The sequence below is a fragment of the Anas platyrhynchos genome, chromosome 2 (assembly GCF_047663525.1).
Source record: "Anas platyrhynchos isolate ZD024472 breed Pekin duck chromosome 2, IASCAAS_PekinDuck_T2T, whole genome shotgun sequence".
In the NCBI taxonomy this organism is placed as follows: domain Eukaryota; kingdom Metazoa; phylum Chordata; class Aves; order Anseriformes; family Anatidae; genus Anas; species Anas platyrhynchos.
In genome coordinates, this window is record NC_092588.1 from 62,942,691 (window position 1) to 62,956,300 (window position 13,610).

Genomic DNA, 13,610 nt, shown 5'->3' on the forward strand with positions numbered 1-13,610 from the left:
CTTGCCATGTCATCCAGAGGGGGATGGAGAGCAGAGGGGGAGCACTGAGAGAAGCCTTGGCTGGATATCCACGGTGGCTTAGCATATGCTGCTGTGGGCACAGTGGTTTGGCAGCGCCCCAAAACCCACGTCCCCTCCCCGAAATGTTCCCAGAAGCAGCTGGCCACAGGAGCCAGCTCCCGGGCTGCAGATCGCAGGAAACAGCTTGCTGCAACAGCCGCGTCTTCCTTTGCTCAGATGACCCTCAGCAAGGGTCCGAGCCACCTGCATCATCGCTGGGAAGCGCGTGGTGTTGGCAAGCACCAGGAGGGATGTTGCTAGTGCGCACAGAGACCTGCCTAACTGTGGGCTTGCACCAGCAGCCAGCCCCAGACAACGCCGAGAGATGGTATTTGAGCATCCCTGAAACCAATTTTCCAGCCCTCCCTCTGGCTGCCTGGAGTAAAGCCGTGCAGCAACATCTTCCTGAGTGTGTAGGTTGGGATTTTTGTTTGTGTTGCCTTTTGTTTTCCTGTTTGTTTTTTGTTTTTTTCCCAGCGCCGTAGCTCGGTCGGTCCGTGGCGGCTGTGTCCCACACCCTGCTTCTCACGCGGTGCGTCCCGGGTTCCCAGGGCCGTGTTGCATCACGAGGAAGTGCTGGAGCGGCAGCGCGGTGTGGGTGCCTTTCTGCCCCGATGGGTGTCACACGGTGCGTGGGTAGCACGCTCCCTCCGGAGTCCTGTCGGTCTGGTTTATGGGTGTGGGTGCTTATCTTGGAGGATCGCAGCTACCAGCTCCATCGGTCTTCAGAAGTGGTACTGCCTCTGCCCCAGCCTTTCCGTCGGCTCCACGTGGACGTCCCCGGAGAGCTGAAGCAGAGATGTGAAGGAGGTGCTTCTATGTCCGCATTGGCAACCAGGTGTCCCTGCCTCGCAGACCTCCTGGCACTCCAGAGGCTGCCTGCATTGAGCTGCTTGTGCGTAGAAATAAGTAGCGGAAGTTGCATCCCTGCTGAGGAGGACTCACAGCAGCAGGGAACACTGTTAGAGGTATTTCTGGAGGTGTTCACCCTGCCCGAAGTGCCATGGATATTGGTCCATGCGTGAAGGAGTCCCTCTCCTCTCAAACGTGGTGCCTGTCTACAGTGCATGCAGATAGCTCTGCGAGCTGGCCCGATGTACAGCTGCCAGAAGTGGCACACGTGGTTCAGAGCAGCAGGGAGGAAGAGTTCAGGAGGTCTTGTCACCATGCAGCTGTTAACTCACACTTAAAAAACGGGCTCAGTAAGGACTCCAGTTCCAGATTCACACTCTCTGTGTTATTTAGCTTCCTAGGTCTTTTGCCACAATACGTTTTTTATATGGTTAAAACACGAATAATTTTAAACCAAAGGTGTGAGTCTGATGATTACCAAGTTCCCAGTTCATACAAGTGGTGTGTGTGCCTGCCACTGGTGGCACAGTCACTGCCACTAGCTGCTCCCGTGTAACATAGTCACCTCCGTGATAATGCGTGTGAGCTTTTGTGATGTGCAGACTTCTGCCTTCCCAACAACACGAGGCAGGTAGGCTTTCTTTTTTCTTTTTCCCCCTATTTTTTCTCTTGTGGTGGGCAAGTTATATGCCTACCTTCTTACCATCCCACTCAAAGGTAAGTGAAAAACTTCTGCACTGGCCTGATAAACTGTGCTTTGTGATATTTTGGGGTCTTAAGGACACTTCAGATCCAATGAGTCTCCTTATCCATTAAAACTGGGGTGCCGAGTTCAATCCAAACCTTATAAAAACCCCAAGGAGCAGAATAGTTCTGCCAGCTTTATTTGGAGGATTCTGCGTGCTTCTCTCTGGAAATGCTGATTTATAGGAAGGAAAGGAGTACTATATTTTGACTCTGGAAACAGTGGATTTCTGCCTTCTTTATTAGAGAAATATGCACAAGAAGTCCAGGGTAAATGCATTACCCCCTGTTGCTCTGTGGGGTAAAACTGGAGAGCAATGTCACTGTCCATAGCCACTCAGTAAGCTTTTCAGCCAGCCCCTCTTTGAAGAACTTTAATTTTTAAATGATCTTCATTCATCTAAAAACAAAACAAACAAAAACCACCCCAGTTTTTTTGCACGTTCACTAGCTTCTGCTGGGAGGTGAGATACCAGCACCTCAAATAACAACCCTGGCCTTAAGCAAGCATTTCCTAATGAAGTTGTTTGACTCACCAGCTAGTGGGAATAGCAGCCTACCTCCACTTTACTTGCAGGGAAAGGGTTCCCTGGGAGAGACTTTACAAAGGCTTAACGAAATTCTCTGGATTTTCACTAGTCTGCATTTTTCTCCGGTGGCTGGGATGTAATGTGCTGGTAAATTGGGTAAACTGGGGGCTTGAGGTCCCCTCCTAAAGTGCTCTGTGCAGCTCTGTGGTCCTTCCTCAGAAAGGGGAGAGAGACCTTATATTGGAGTGCTGCCACTGTGTCTGCTGAATCATGACCATGAAAACCGCTGAAGGGGGTCTGTGCTAAATAACAGGTGTTGTCTGCCAATGGTTATTTTTGGTGGTTTCAATTACAATCCTCCTTTCTCCAGCGACCGCACTGGTGTTTGTGTAAGTGGATGCTGAATTGCAACAGCGAAGCCACTGAGTACCTAAGCCAAATCCGAAGAAGAGTGGACACGTTTGCAGCAATGTGCCTGTTCTTCTCAGCTCCTCCAGCCCGTGACCCTGAACCTCTTCCTTGTATAAACATGGATGTAAGCAGTCAGGATATTTTTGTTTAGGAGCAACATCAAGAGGTTTAACTGGGAAGAGGCAGCGCAAAGGATGGAGCAGTGGTTAGGCTTTTGAGTCTTTGTCTCAGTGGGAAAGTATGAATGCATTTAATACTGAATTTGCACTCTTGACTGGCTGGGACCCAGCCCTGACCACAGCGCCTGCTGATGCTGCAGGGATTGCTTTGGCATTTAGCATCTGGACGAAGGAAAAGCTCTTAGGGGAGCTTATTAGTAGGCTGAGAAGAGCAACCGTGACTTTTTTTTTTCGCATCCTTTCACTCTTACCCTTTTTTTTTTTTCCCTCCCCTTTCAGCAAACTCGATGTTTAGACGTCTTGTGAATGAATGGCGGAAAGTCTTTGACTTCTGTTTTGAGGGGAAGCCAGGAGTGACTAACATTCCTTAATCTGATTTTATTGCACATTCTTGTCTTGGATATGTTTTCTCTTTCTCTCAACCAAAAGAAGAAAACAATTCCTGATGCAAGTGGTTTCTAAGCTCTGTCTTCCTGTAGCTCCACATGTGGCTTTCTGTATCCATTTGGGAACTGACTTTGTGTATTGTTTAGTTTTCGTGCAGAAGATCTGTCTCCAAATTCTGACTTGAATAAAAGCAGGAGGGAGTTCAGATGCTCAAGTCCATGATGCCAGCTGTGGCAGACAGCAGATAAATGCTGCTCCGTTCATTAGCATTCTAGAAATACCTGACTTGTCTGTTTCCTGATTAGGAGGTCTCTAGACAAATGCTTGTGTTTTTCTTCCCCCCCCCCCCCCTTTTTTTTTTTTTTTCCACAGGAAACAAAGTGTTCAGAACTTCTCTGGAAAAAATTAGGGATGCCTTTCCATCGACATAACTGTGGCATTCCTTCATTTGCACGTGTTGCTGGCCCCGGTTTGGTGGGGACCTCTCTGCATGCTGGTAGAACATTTGGCACAGAAACAAAGCGCCCTAGCTCCCCCTCTGTGCCCCCAGTAACTCTCATTTCTGCCTCTTCCTTTAATCGGCAGATGCAGGGGATGGGTTTGACAGGAGTTGAGTTGAAAATGGTGTTAAGGGGAGTGGGGCTAGTCTCATGAAACTTGATCAAAGCCTGCTATTATCACTGAAAGATGGGTGCTGTTATTGATGCGTGTTTGTAGCTCGTGAAGTCTTAGGTGCTTGTACAGCTTCATTTTGTAGGCAGATGGCTTTTAGGTAAAATAATGACTTCTCAGTGTGCTCTCCTGAAGTGAAACACCGCTTCCTTCCTTCCCCCCCACCCCACCAAAGTAAAGCTTAAAGTCTTCAGTGACCAGGAGTGTTCGATTCCACCAAAGACAAAATGTATCCTGTTTGTTTAATAAATAATCAGCTGGCTTTGATTTTTTTTGGCTTAATTTAGTCCCAGTGCCTGGGGGCGGATAGATGGGAATGCAGCCTTGGGGGTGGAGACTTTCAAGGAAAAATTCAAGGAGTAGAAAATTAAAGTAGCAGGGGATGTATCCTTCAGCCAGGCTCTGGGAGACAGCCTTGTGGCACGTGTTGTTGCTCGTAGCTTCAAAGACCAACACAGTGATTCCCGAGAAGCTATAACGTAGTTAACATGCTCCCCGTTAGGTACAGCTTCACTTGCACTATTTAGCTCTGGCAATGCTTTACGCTTTTATTCGCAAAGGCCTTGTTTCTACAGCCTGTGGTTGACTGCTGATGTGGGTCTGCAAGCCTTCCAGGTCTCCCAGTTACCAAGGAAAATCTGAGACCTGAAAACCCGAGCGGAGTATCTGCGGGCCTAGCTGCACAGATCCTGGTACAGGCAATTGCATTTTGGCTCCCTCTGTGCTCTCTTGGCAGGACATGAACCACTTTTGCTCCAGAAGCCACATAGTTGTGTTAGCGTGGTGCCAAGCTCGGATTCCTATGCCTGGTGTCTGCAGCAGGGTGGGCGCGTCTGCAGTGGATGGGATAGCCCTGGGCCTTGGTGCTCCAGGGGTAAGCTAACAGAGCTCTGTGTGTGTGTATAAATATTTTATTTGTATATATATACATAGATATAGATTTATTTTTTTTTCCTATGCTATGCCCTTTTTTGGGGGAGGAAGCGGAAGAGGGGAATTACATGGGGCTCCACCAGATACTCGTAGATACTATAAGCAGGTACTCACTGTGTACTACACCTAAATTTCTTTGAATTAGGTACTATTAATGGTTCTTTAGCAGTGTTAATATACATATCTGTGCACCATGCAGGGTCACCAGGTGACAGCTAGCAAAGGCATGCCCTTTAGGGTCACTTTTCTGACCACCTGGGGACAATGGTACAGTAGTTGCCATCAGCCTTGCGACATGTCAGAAGAGCATCAGCGACTGGGGTGAAGGAGGGAGGAGGTGAAATGCCAGTGTGTTGAGGTAAATCTGCCTCTGAAAAGGAAGAAAAGTTACTTGCTGAAGCTTTTCTACTTCAGTTTTCTACAGCAGTTCTTTGCCTGGAAATGCCTTGCGCTTTGCTGTTGCGCTACGGCCCATAAGCCTTTGAATTACAGTATGCATGCTAATAAGAATTTATTGTTTTTGTGCCCTTGAAATGAACAAAAACACTCCCACTCAGTATTAGCAGTCAGAGGGAAAGCACACAGTTGCCCTTGTGTCTTGCTCTCCCCTTTCCCAGCCACTCTTCTGTGCTGTGAGGGGTTGCAGCAGGTCGGCCATGTTGTGCTTTGTGCCAGAAGCATGGCCCCTGCCTGCCTTCACGCTGCCCAAAGTGGATTTAAGGGAAAACTGGGGAGGATGTGTACATGGGAGGGTGAAGGTGTATGGGTCTGTTAAGCTGAGACAGCAAATGAAAGTCCCGGGAGTGTTTTGACTAATGCTCACAGCTCTTAGAGGCATATAAAAGTGGAGGGGAGGGAAGGGGGAGGAATTTGCATTCTCTGCCAAAGCTTCCCACAAGTCGCATCCCTTTTTGAAAGGGAGTTTACAATGAAGGACCAAACTGTACTTTTAGACCCTGAGTACTTTTTACTTTTACACCAGCTCTGTGTGGTGTCCTCTTCCTCCTTTACCTCTGAGCCCCTGTATTGAGGGGCAGGCCGCTGCTGTGAGAGCTGCTGCTTGGCTCAGTAGTTTTGGCCCCGCGTTATCACTGACAGACCTAGAGAACATCTCAGAAAAAAGTGCTGCAACGACTGACGTGGTGGGGTGCATTCATCAATAAAATCAGCACATGGGCGTCTGAAAAGCAATCTGGCACAGGGGAGCCTCTGTTCAGTGTGTTGTGTCCTGACCCTTTGTCTCAGGAAAGAGAGGCTTGGAAAAGTCCAGAGGTGAGCAGCGAGAGGAAGAGGCTTATGAAACTTTTCCTCTGTATTTTTCCCCATGTTAAATGGACAAATCGAGGCAGGAAGAAAGGTCTGACGCTGCTGTGGGGTATAAGCACTGGGAGTTGTTAGATATGTTTGTCCTTGTGCCTTGGTTTGGGTCAGGAGGGCACTCGTGAAGTGTCAGAGCACGCAAGCCGGATTCCTTCTGCATAAAACCAGAAGCTGCTTACCCAAAGCCCACCCAACGTGCCGTGGCAAGAGACCAGGCCTCATGTGAAACAAAAACCTTGCCAGCTTTTAGTCTGATTGTTGACACCCTCGGTACTATTGCCTTACGGAGAGCCCACCTGGGGCCACCTCCAGCGTGGTGGTGCAGCAGGACAGACTGCCCCATGATGGCAAACCTCAGCCCTCTGTGGCTGCAGGCACCGCGTGCTTTCCAGTGGAGACGTGTGGCAGACTTTCACGCTCTCTGACAGCAGGTTTGATGATATACGTATATGTATTTTTAAATAGCTGCCTTTCACGCTGTCATGGAAGGTTGCCAGGGGCCCTTTTCTCATCGTCTCGCTGCTCTCCCTTCCCGGGAGATAATTGGTTTGTGTCTCACCGTGGAGGATTGCACTAAATGGTCTCTTGAGGTCCATGCATATCAAACTCCTGTACAAGTGGTATGTGGTAAGAGGCTTCCTCAGCTGTTGTGTGCTCCTGCAGAGTTATTTAGAAATGCACACACACCTTTCACAATCAGTGTATGCTTTTGTTGCAATCTTAAAATGTTTTGCCCAGATTTAAGTGCTTTGAAAGGTATGTAAGAGAAAATTAAATGTCAAGTGGAGAGGAGGGATAGGAAAGTGGCTTGCTTTTTTCCAGAAATGGGTAAGAGAGGGTAGTGTGAGGAAGACTGGAGCCACCAGAAGCGAAATGCTAGCTTTCCTCACGGGCAGTGCTTCTCTGATGTCGGTGAGGTGCAGGAGGAGTTAGTGGAGTATGTCCTGTGTATGCTGAAGTTTGCCAGTTTCTGGCTGAGCAACTTTCTTACCTGTATGCGAGCAGGTGAAGCAAAATAACAGGACAGCTTCTTTGTCCTCTATTTGGAACCGCTGGCATTTTTTGTTCCCAAACAGCCCAGTTTCAATATACAGCAGAGCTCCCATGGTGAAGTCTCCTCTGTTCTTAGAGGCGGATCTCCTGACCCTTTGCCCTCCATGTGTCTGGGTGACTTTGTTTTCAAACATGCTTGATCTAAGTATGTGTGTTATTCTGGCCCTCTGAAGTCCAAATCTACTGTTTGCCTCATGTAACAAATGAATGGCAAGCGGGAAAATGCAAGTAAACTTGTGCAGTGCTGTTGCCCTTGGATTATGAACTCCCAGATACAGTTCCCAACACCAACCATGGAAGTATTTGCTTGCAACCCCAAAGCTGTAAATCCCTTTTTTTTCACCTTTTTTAAGAGATGGGAAGAAAGGAGAGTGTATTACTTCCTCTCCTCCCCACCCACCTGTGTTTGAAATTTCCAAAGATGGGAGAGGAGGGAGCGTTTTTGACTTCTGTGAACAGTCAATACATAAAACCTTATCCAAACTAAGGGTGCAGCGTCGTAAATGGCTCTCATCTCTCATACGCTCATAAGACTGCATGCTTGGCTTTCTTGGCAAGCTCGGGAAGCCGTTCTGACTATTAACCAGCCATTAATTATCCGTGTCCTTGTGGCTGGGATGCGCGGGCATTCCTGACATGAGAGAGCAGCACATTACAGGCTCGCCGGCCGTCTTGTTCTGCAGCTCCACGGTGGATGTGTCCGTGCTCCGTCAGCCCTTGGCGTGCTCCTTCAGCCCTTGGGCACATTGGTGTTGTGGTACAGTCGCACAGCTCGGTGCCATGTTTTATCACAAGGGCTCTCCCATTACTGAATTATTTTCTTATTATCTTCTTTATCTCACCTCTTCCTAGGGGTCTTGCTGCTTGCAGTGGTGGTTGGCCGTCCTCTGCTCCATTCAGGCACTGTGAAGTAGCTGAGTGGGAGAAAAGCCTCCCTCTTTGGTGGCTAGACTGGTTTTTGCACTGGCGATGACTTCATCTTTTGACTATGCAATGTGTCTGAGACTAGGTCTGCTGGAGACACACCTGAGTAACTTTGGTTGTAGAGATTATTAAAGAAAAATGCTCCCCCTCTAGTTATAATAAAACTTCTGCCATCCATTTCCTGAGTCCTAGCACAAAGGTAGTCTCCGAGTGAACTATCACGTTACACTTTTTTTTTTTTTTAAAATTGGTTTTTCCTTTGTTGTTTGACCTGCCCTCTCTGCCAGCGTTGCTGGATCAAGTTAAGTTCAGAAGACCTAGTTTTGCTGCCTTTATTTCAGGGAAGGAAATCATATCCTAGTCTGTCCTAGAAAAGGAAATCCTCCCTGGATCGAAGCATGAATACTTATTTCTTTTAAACATGGCACATTATAGCAGGAAAGGGCTGGAGTGCCTTGAACCTGCTTGGTTTTAGACTTCTAGTTGTCCAGCCCGGTTTGCATTAACTTCTTAAAATGTTTTCTGCTGGAGTTCAGTCATGTAGGAGCCTCCTGTTCCCCTCCTTGATCTTTGTATTTAAATCAGCTATCGTGCAAGTTAAGGAATTCCCAGCAGACTCTCAATTTACTTTGGGAAGCAGAAGAGACCTCAGCAACCTACTGTGAATCTCTGGGTTAAGGATTAAATTAATCCTAAATTAAGGTTACTTTGCATTACAACCTTGTGGCCATCTGCGTTGGGTTGTGTAGCAGATGCTGCTACCCCTCCTTTGAACGAAGCATTTCCTGGCTGTCGCCTCCGTCCTCAAGCCTGTGGGCTCTGGCACCAGACAGTGTTTGTGTTCATGTACGGGGATGGAAAGGGAAAGGTGTGGAGCTCATCCTGCTTAGCAGCATCTCTGTTTCTGCTCCGGAGCCAGATGTTTTTGCATGTGGCCTTGGGTGCAAAGTCGTGTTGCAGCAGGTTGGATGGAGGGATTAGCGAGACCCAGCTGTTGGCAGGAAGGCTTCTGCTTGTCAGCATCACGGCGTGAAATCGATTGGATGAGTACAGCTCTCCTGTCTTACCAGGGGACTTTTACAAACTCTGCTAATCACTGTGGGAAATCTAGAATCAAATACTGTCTTTTCTTTTTCTTCCCCAAACTGAGGCTAAAATCCCAGGGAGTTTTGGTTTTGCTGACTGCCAAATCGGCTAAGCAGGAATGTTGCCTTGAACAATGCAGTGGGCACTGCCCTGCTGTGTCTCCACCAGGGCTAACCAAAGGTTGCTCGTTCAGACCCTGAAATTAAGTTGCAAACTTGCTGCAGAGAGAAATGGAGCACCTCACGGACTGCAAGATTTACAGGAGCCTGAGATGTCTGTGGGGAACTGCTCACAGTTGGAAAACTTCTCTTCCTGGCAAGCTCAGCTGGTGTATGCCAGCTCTTCCCCCAGGTGTTGCGGGGTGGCTGCTGGCACACATGAGGAGCTCTGCCTTTCTCACGTCTGATACAAATCAGCGTGGCAGCGTGTTGCAGAACTCTTGACCTTAGCTAGCAGGCAGCAAGACTGCGATTCATTCTGCACTGGCAAGTTTTCTCAAGATAAGACATTAAAAGGGCTTTGAAGCTGGCTTTTCAGATGCCATTTCAATAGAGCAAGGCAATGGTCGTGATGCTCGAGTACAAATCTGGCAGCGTGCTTTCCAGGGTAACTTGTTGAGTTGTGTATCCTCTATAAGCAAAATATTTTTATATGCTGCATCGAGTAAAATGAGCTAGGACAGGCCGATGCCAGGATATGACTATGGCAGAGGCAGTGACTCAGGTGGAAAAGGAGTGGGTCGCTACCCTGTGGGCTCTCCTTAACAGAGCATATTGTTTTTGAAAAGTTCTCGCATTGTGCACGCTGGGGTGTTTATCTTGCTTCGCAGTTATCAGTGATTTTCCTCGTAGATAAGTGACCAGCAGCTGAGCTGTCGGGCAAATGAGTTCATGTGTGCACGGCCCAGGCCGAGCGCCGAAAAGAAAACCAAAAACACAAACCCAGGGCTGAATGTTCTGGGGCTGCTGCGTTTCAAAAGTGCCATAAAACAATCGCAGTGGGGCTTTTCCTTTCCAAAATATCGAGACAATAGAAAACAAATCTTCTAAAGAAAGAACAAATGGAGGAGGAAGGCTCTAATTGCCCTTTAAAAACAAAATCCCTATCTTGCTGAGCCGCTTCTGGTCCAAACTTAAAACATGGGATTAATCTTTGAAGCAAAGCAAGAACCTCCAAGTGGTTTTCCTCCCTCCACCCAACACGTGCCTGGGTTTCCCACCCGCTTTAGGAGCAAACCCTTTTCCTAGGGATGAGCTGAGCTTCGCTCGTTGTTGCCAGGAGCAATGAGATGCACTCAAAAATTGGGGAGGCGAGGGGAGCAGCCCATTCATCTCCTTCCTCCTCCTCCAGAACAAATAAGGGCTGGATTTTTTATTAAAGCCATGACTAAGTTTTGCTTCTTAAATGAAAACATATGCTTTATTGACTTTTATTTTTTTCAGGCCCATGGAAGCCCTTGCTGTCATGCTCTGTTATTAAGCGTGCCCTTCTCCCCATCTCCCTGAAATCACTCACAAGCGGAGCTTTTTGATAATGAGCATGACAGTGGTGTGAGCTCTGCTCCTTCCCCAGGTGTGGCTTTATACAAGGAATATTTCCACCTGGGGTGTGGGAGGGCAGGCTGGCTGAGGGGTGGCAGCGCTCATTTGAAACTGCTCAAGCAGAGTCTTGGAGCCTTTCATGCTCAGGTCTGGTGTGCCAAGAGATATCAGGAGAGCCAAGGGGGAGAAATGGATGCTGATGCCTGGGGGCTTTTTTGGGGGTGTGTGTTTGTTTCTTTACTCCCCTTCTCATGCCCTACCTCCAGAAATGTCCTCAGAAACATGGTAAAGGACTTTATTATCTTCTGTTAGTTCCTGTGAAAGCGCAAGATGAATGTCTTCTCAATTAGATTTAAAACTTCATATTTTCTATACTTCACTGTTCTTTTTTTTTCCTGCTTGCCATTACCCTCCACTCATGTTTTCAAGCCCCAACTTGTCAGAGCACACGTGCCCGTTCTTATTCTCACTGTAGACTCCTGACTCTGGCATAGGTGAAATAATGGGATGTCGGCACTGAAATGCATCCTCTTGCAGGCAGATGCCTCAAGATGCCTCGTTCTTCAGGGTTTTCTCATCCAGAGACTGAAAATAGAAAAAGGGAGCTCATTAGATGGCAGAGACCTGGCTGTACCACTCCAAAGGTACAGCTCCTGTTGAGTCTGGTGGTGCTGAGTTAGGAAAGGCCCCTTGGGAACCCTCAGTCACGTCCGTATTTATCATGGGGCAAAGTTTTACAAAATGAGAGACTTTTTGAGTGAGTGCTTTCAGCCCCAGCCACCAGGATGGTGGGAGAGGAGCGAAATGGCTGGTTAATGCTAATCAGCCAGCTGTTAATGAAGTGCATGTTCAGTTTTTCAAATTATACAGAAGAATTTTTAAGTGGGTTGAATCCCGGACTTGAACGGGCATGTTTGGAGGCGAAGCGTTGGGTACAGTTGTGCTGGAATACCTTGTAGCAGAGGTAGGGTGGAAGATCTTTTGCCTTAATTACCTAAACAAGCTTAGGCTGGAATATGTTTTCGCAAGGCGGTGTTGATTTTTTTTTTTTTGCAGGATTAAGTCTGTAACTTAGGCTTGCTTCCTTCCCTGGGAAGCGAGTTGACCACCGGCCCTGGGTCGTTACCCCCTGCATGGATTGTTATCCCCTCTGGGGAAAAAGTGGATCAGAAGGTGCACGATAAACTAATGTGGTAGTTCGGCGTGTCTGTATGCATCTAATTCTTCCTCTCCCTTTTCACAGAGAGTGTGACTTCTTGTCGTTTGACTGAGTTGCATGATTTTAAGTCAGCTGAAGGCTCTTTGCTTCCTTCCTCCAGCCTCTGCTTGTTTCATGTGCTGTAGCCTCGCAGTCACCACTGCTGAAGAAGAAGGGATGCTTTGGGGGAGTCTGTAAGTGGGAATATCAAGGCACTGGTTATGCAAAGGGAGATAGGAATCGTTCCAGGCAGCAGCATGGCTTAGGGGCATTTTGTATGCCTCGGCTTTTCCCAAACGTGGTGTTGGCACCTCTTCCACGTTGGCCCTTCTGCGCGTATCAGCTTTCCCCTTCTGAGACTGGGAGCCTGTCTGAGTCATCCTTTGATTCTTGTCTTCCACGTTCTTTTTTTCTTCAGGGGTTCAGTAACATGCACGAGCAGTTGATAAGCCAAGTGCCTCCAGTTGCAGAACTGCTTTTACTTCCACTGCTCCCAGGAGGCTGTGCTGTGGTTTTGGGCCAGCCCTGTTCGTGTTCAGACACCTCTCGACATGTCTGTCAGGTGTGCTGTCTTTCCTCTCCCTCCCTCCCTCCTGTTTTTCTTGATAGCTGCATGAGATCATCCTTCACCAACACCACCCCCTTAGCCCTCCTCCCAGCACCTAACATTACAGTGCAGACTTTTAGTTTTTTTTTTTCTCTGTGGTCCCAGCTCTTGCTCCCTGCACAGACCTCTGCTGGCCCAGTTTCATCCCCCTGCTGCCTTGAGTAGTGTTTCTGTAGCAGTACCAAAGAGGGGCGATGTGTTTCCTGCACTTTTAAGCTGTTCTTTGCAGGCCTGCAGATGTGATGAAAACAGCAGCACCACAGAGCCCTGAGGTACTTTCCCTAAAGGTGAGAAGGACGGTGGCTTGAAGAGTTTGGGCCATCCTGGTTTCCTCAAGAACCCATTTTCACAAAGTGGGTGAGCTTGAAGTAAGCGTTGCCTGGAAGTGGATGTCCCTAGTGTTTAAGAAGCTGATGGAGAGAGAAAGGAGGAAGGATTGCGAAATGCAGTGAGGTTAATTACATGGTGAAGTGCCATCGTCAAACTGCGGCCTAGTGGAATCGCAGTGTGAATCCCAGTGCTGTAGCTCAGACCTGGCTTCATGAAAGTCCCCCCACTCCCTTAAGCGTGCTGAGGGACAGATTAGGAGGAAGATCTCAAGGCTAGACCCTGACATTGAAGGCTTGACTGCAAACAAAAGCCAGGACCCACTGTCTCCAGAGAAAACAGATAAATCCAATAGCTTGTCCAGGTGAGCCGTGGTACTGTCCCCTCTCCAGGCCCCTCTGCTCCTGTCAGTTCTCTGCAGATGGGGCCGGGGGTGCTCTGCCACGCTTAGAGCAGGATCTGTGCTGTTGCCTGTGTGTGGATCCTTCAGATGACATCTGCAAGGGCTAAACCCACAGGCCTTAACCCTTTACCCTTAGACTTGAGGGCTGTGAGCAGCCGTGGAGGCAGCAGCCAACCTTTTGAAGCAGGCTGCTGTTCGGTACCATGAGGAGCTGAGCACGTCACGCAGCCAGCGGTTTGACTTTTAAAGCTTTTTTTGTCCTATGCAGATGCATTCACGTGGAGTTCACCGTCCCTCTGATGTTAGCCACATGGCCTGGCTTCAAGACTTACTCCGCTGAGCTTTTCATTATCTGTGCCCCGACGTGTGTGTGTACGTGAATG

The 13,610-nt window shown here is 48.2% G+C and overlaps 1 protein-coding gene across 2 annotated transcripts in view; it reads left to right on the forward strand.

Moving 5' to 3' along the window:
• The window catches only part of PARD6G (par-6 family cell polarity regulator gamma), a 47,400-nt gene that overhangs the window by 17,317 nt on the left and 16,473 nt on the right, over window positions 1-13,610 (forward strand). The window contains exon 3 of one of the 2 annotated variants that reach the window (XM_072034851.1): window positions 4,572-4,709. The exons of the other annotated variant lie outside the window; for it this stretch is intronic. Within the exon in view, the coding sequence (XP_071890952.1) occupies window positions 4,572-4,709 (138 nt within the window). The remainder of the gene's footprint in view (window positions 1-4,571; window positions 4,710-13,610) is intronic. 2 annotated transcript variants of the gene reach the window in all.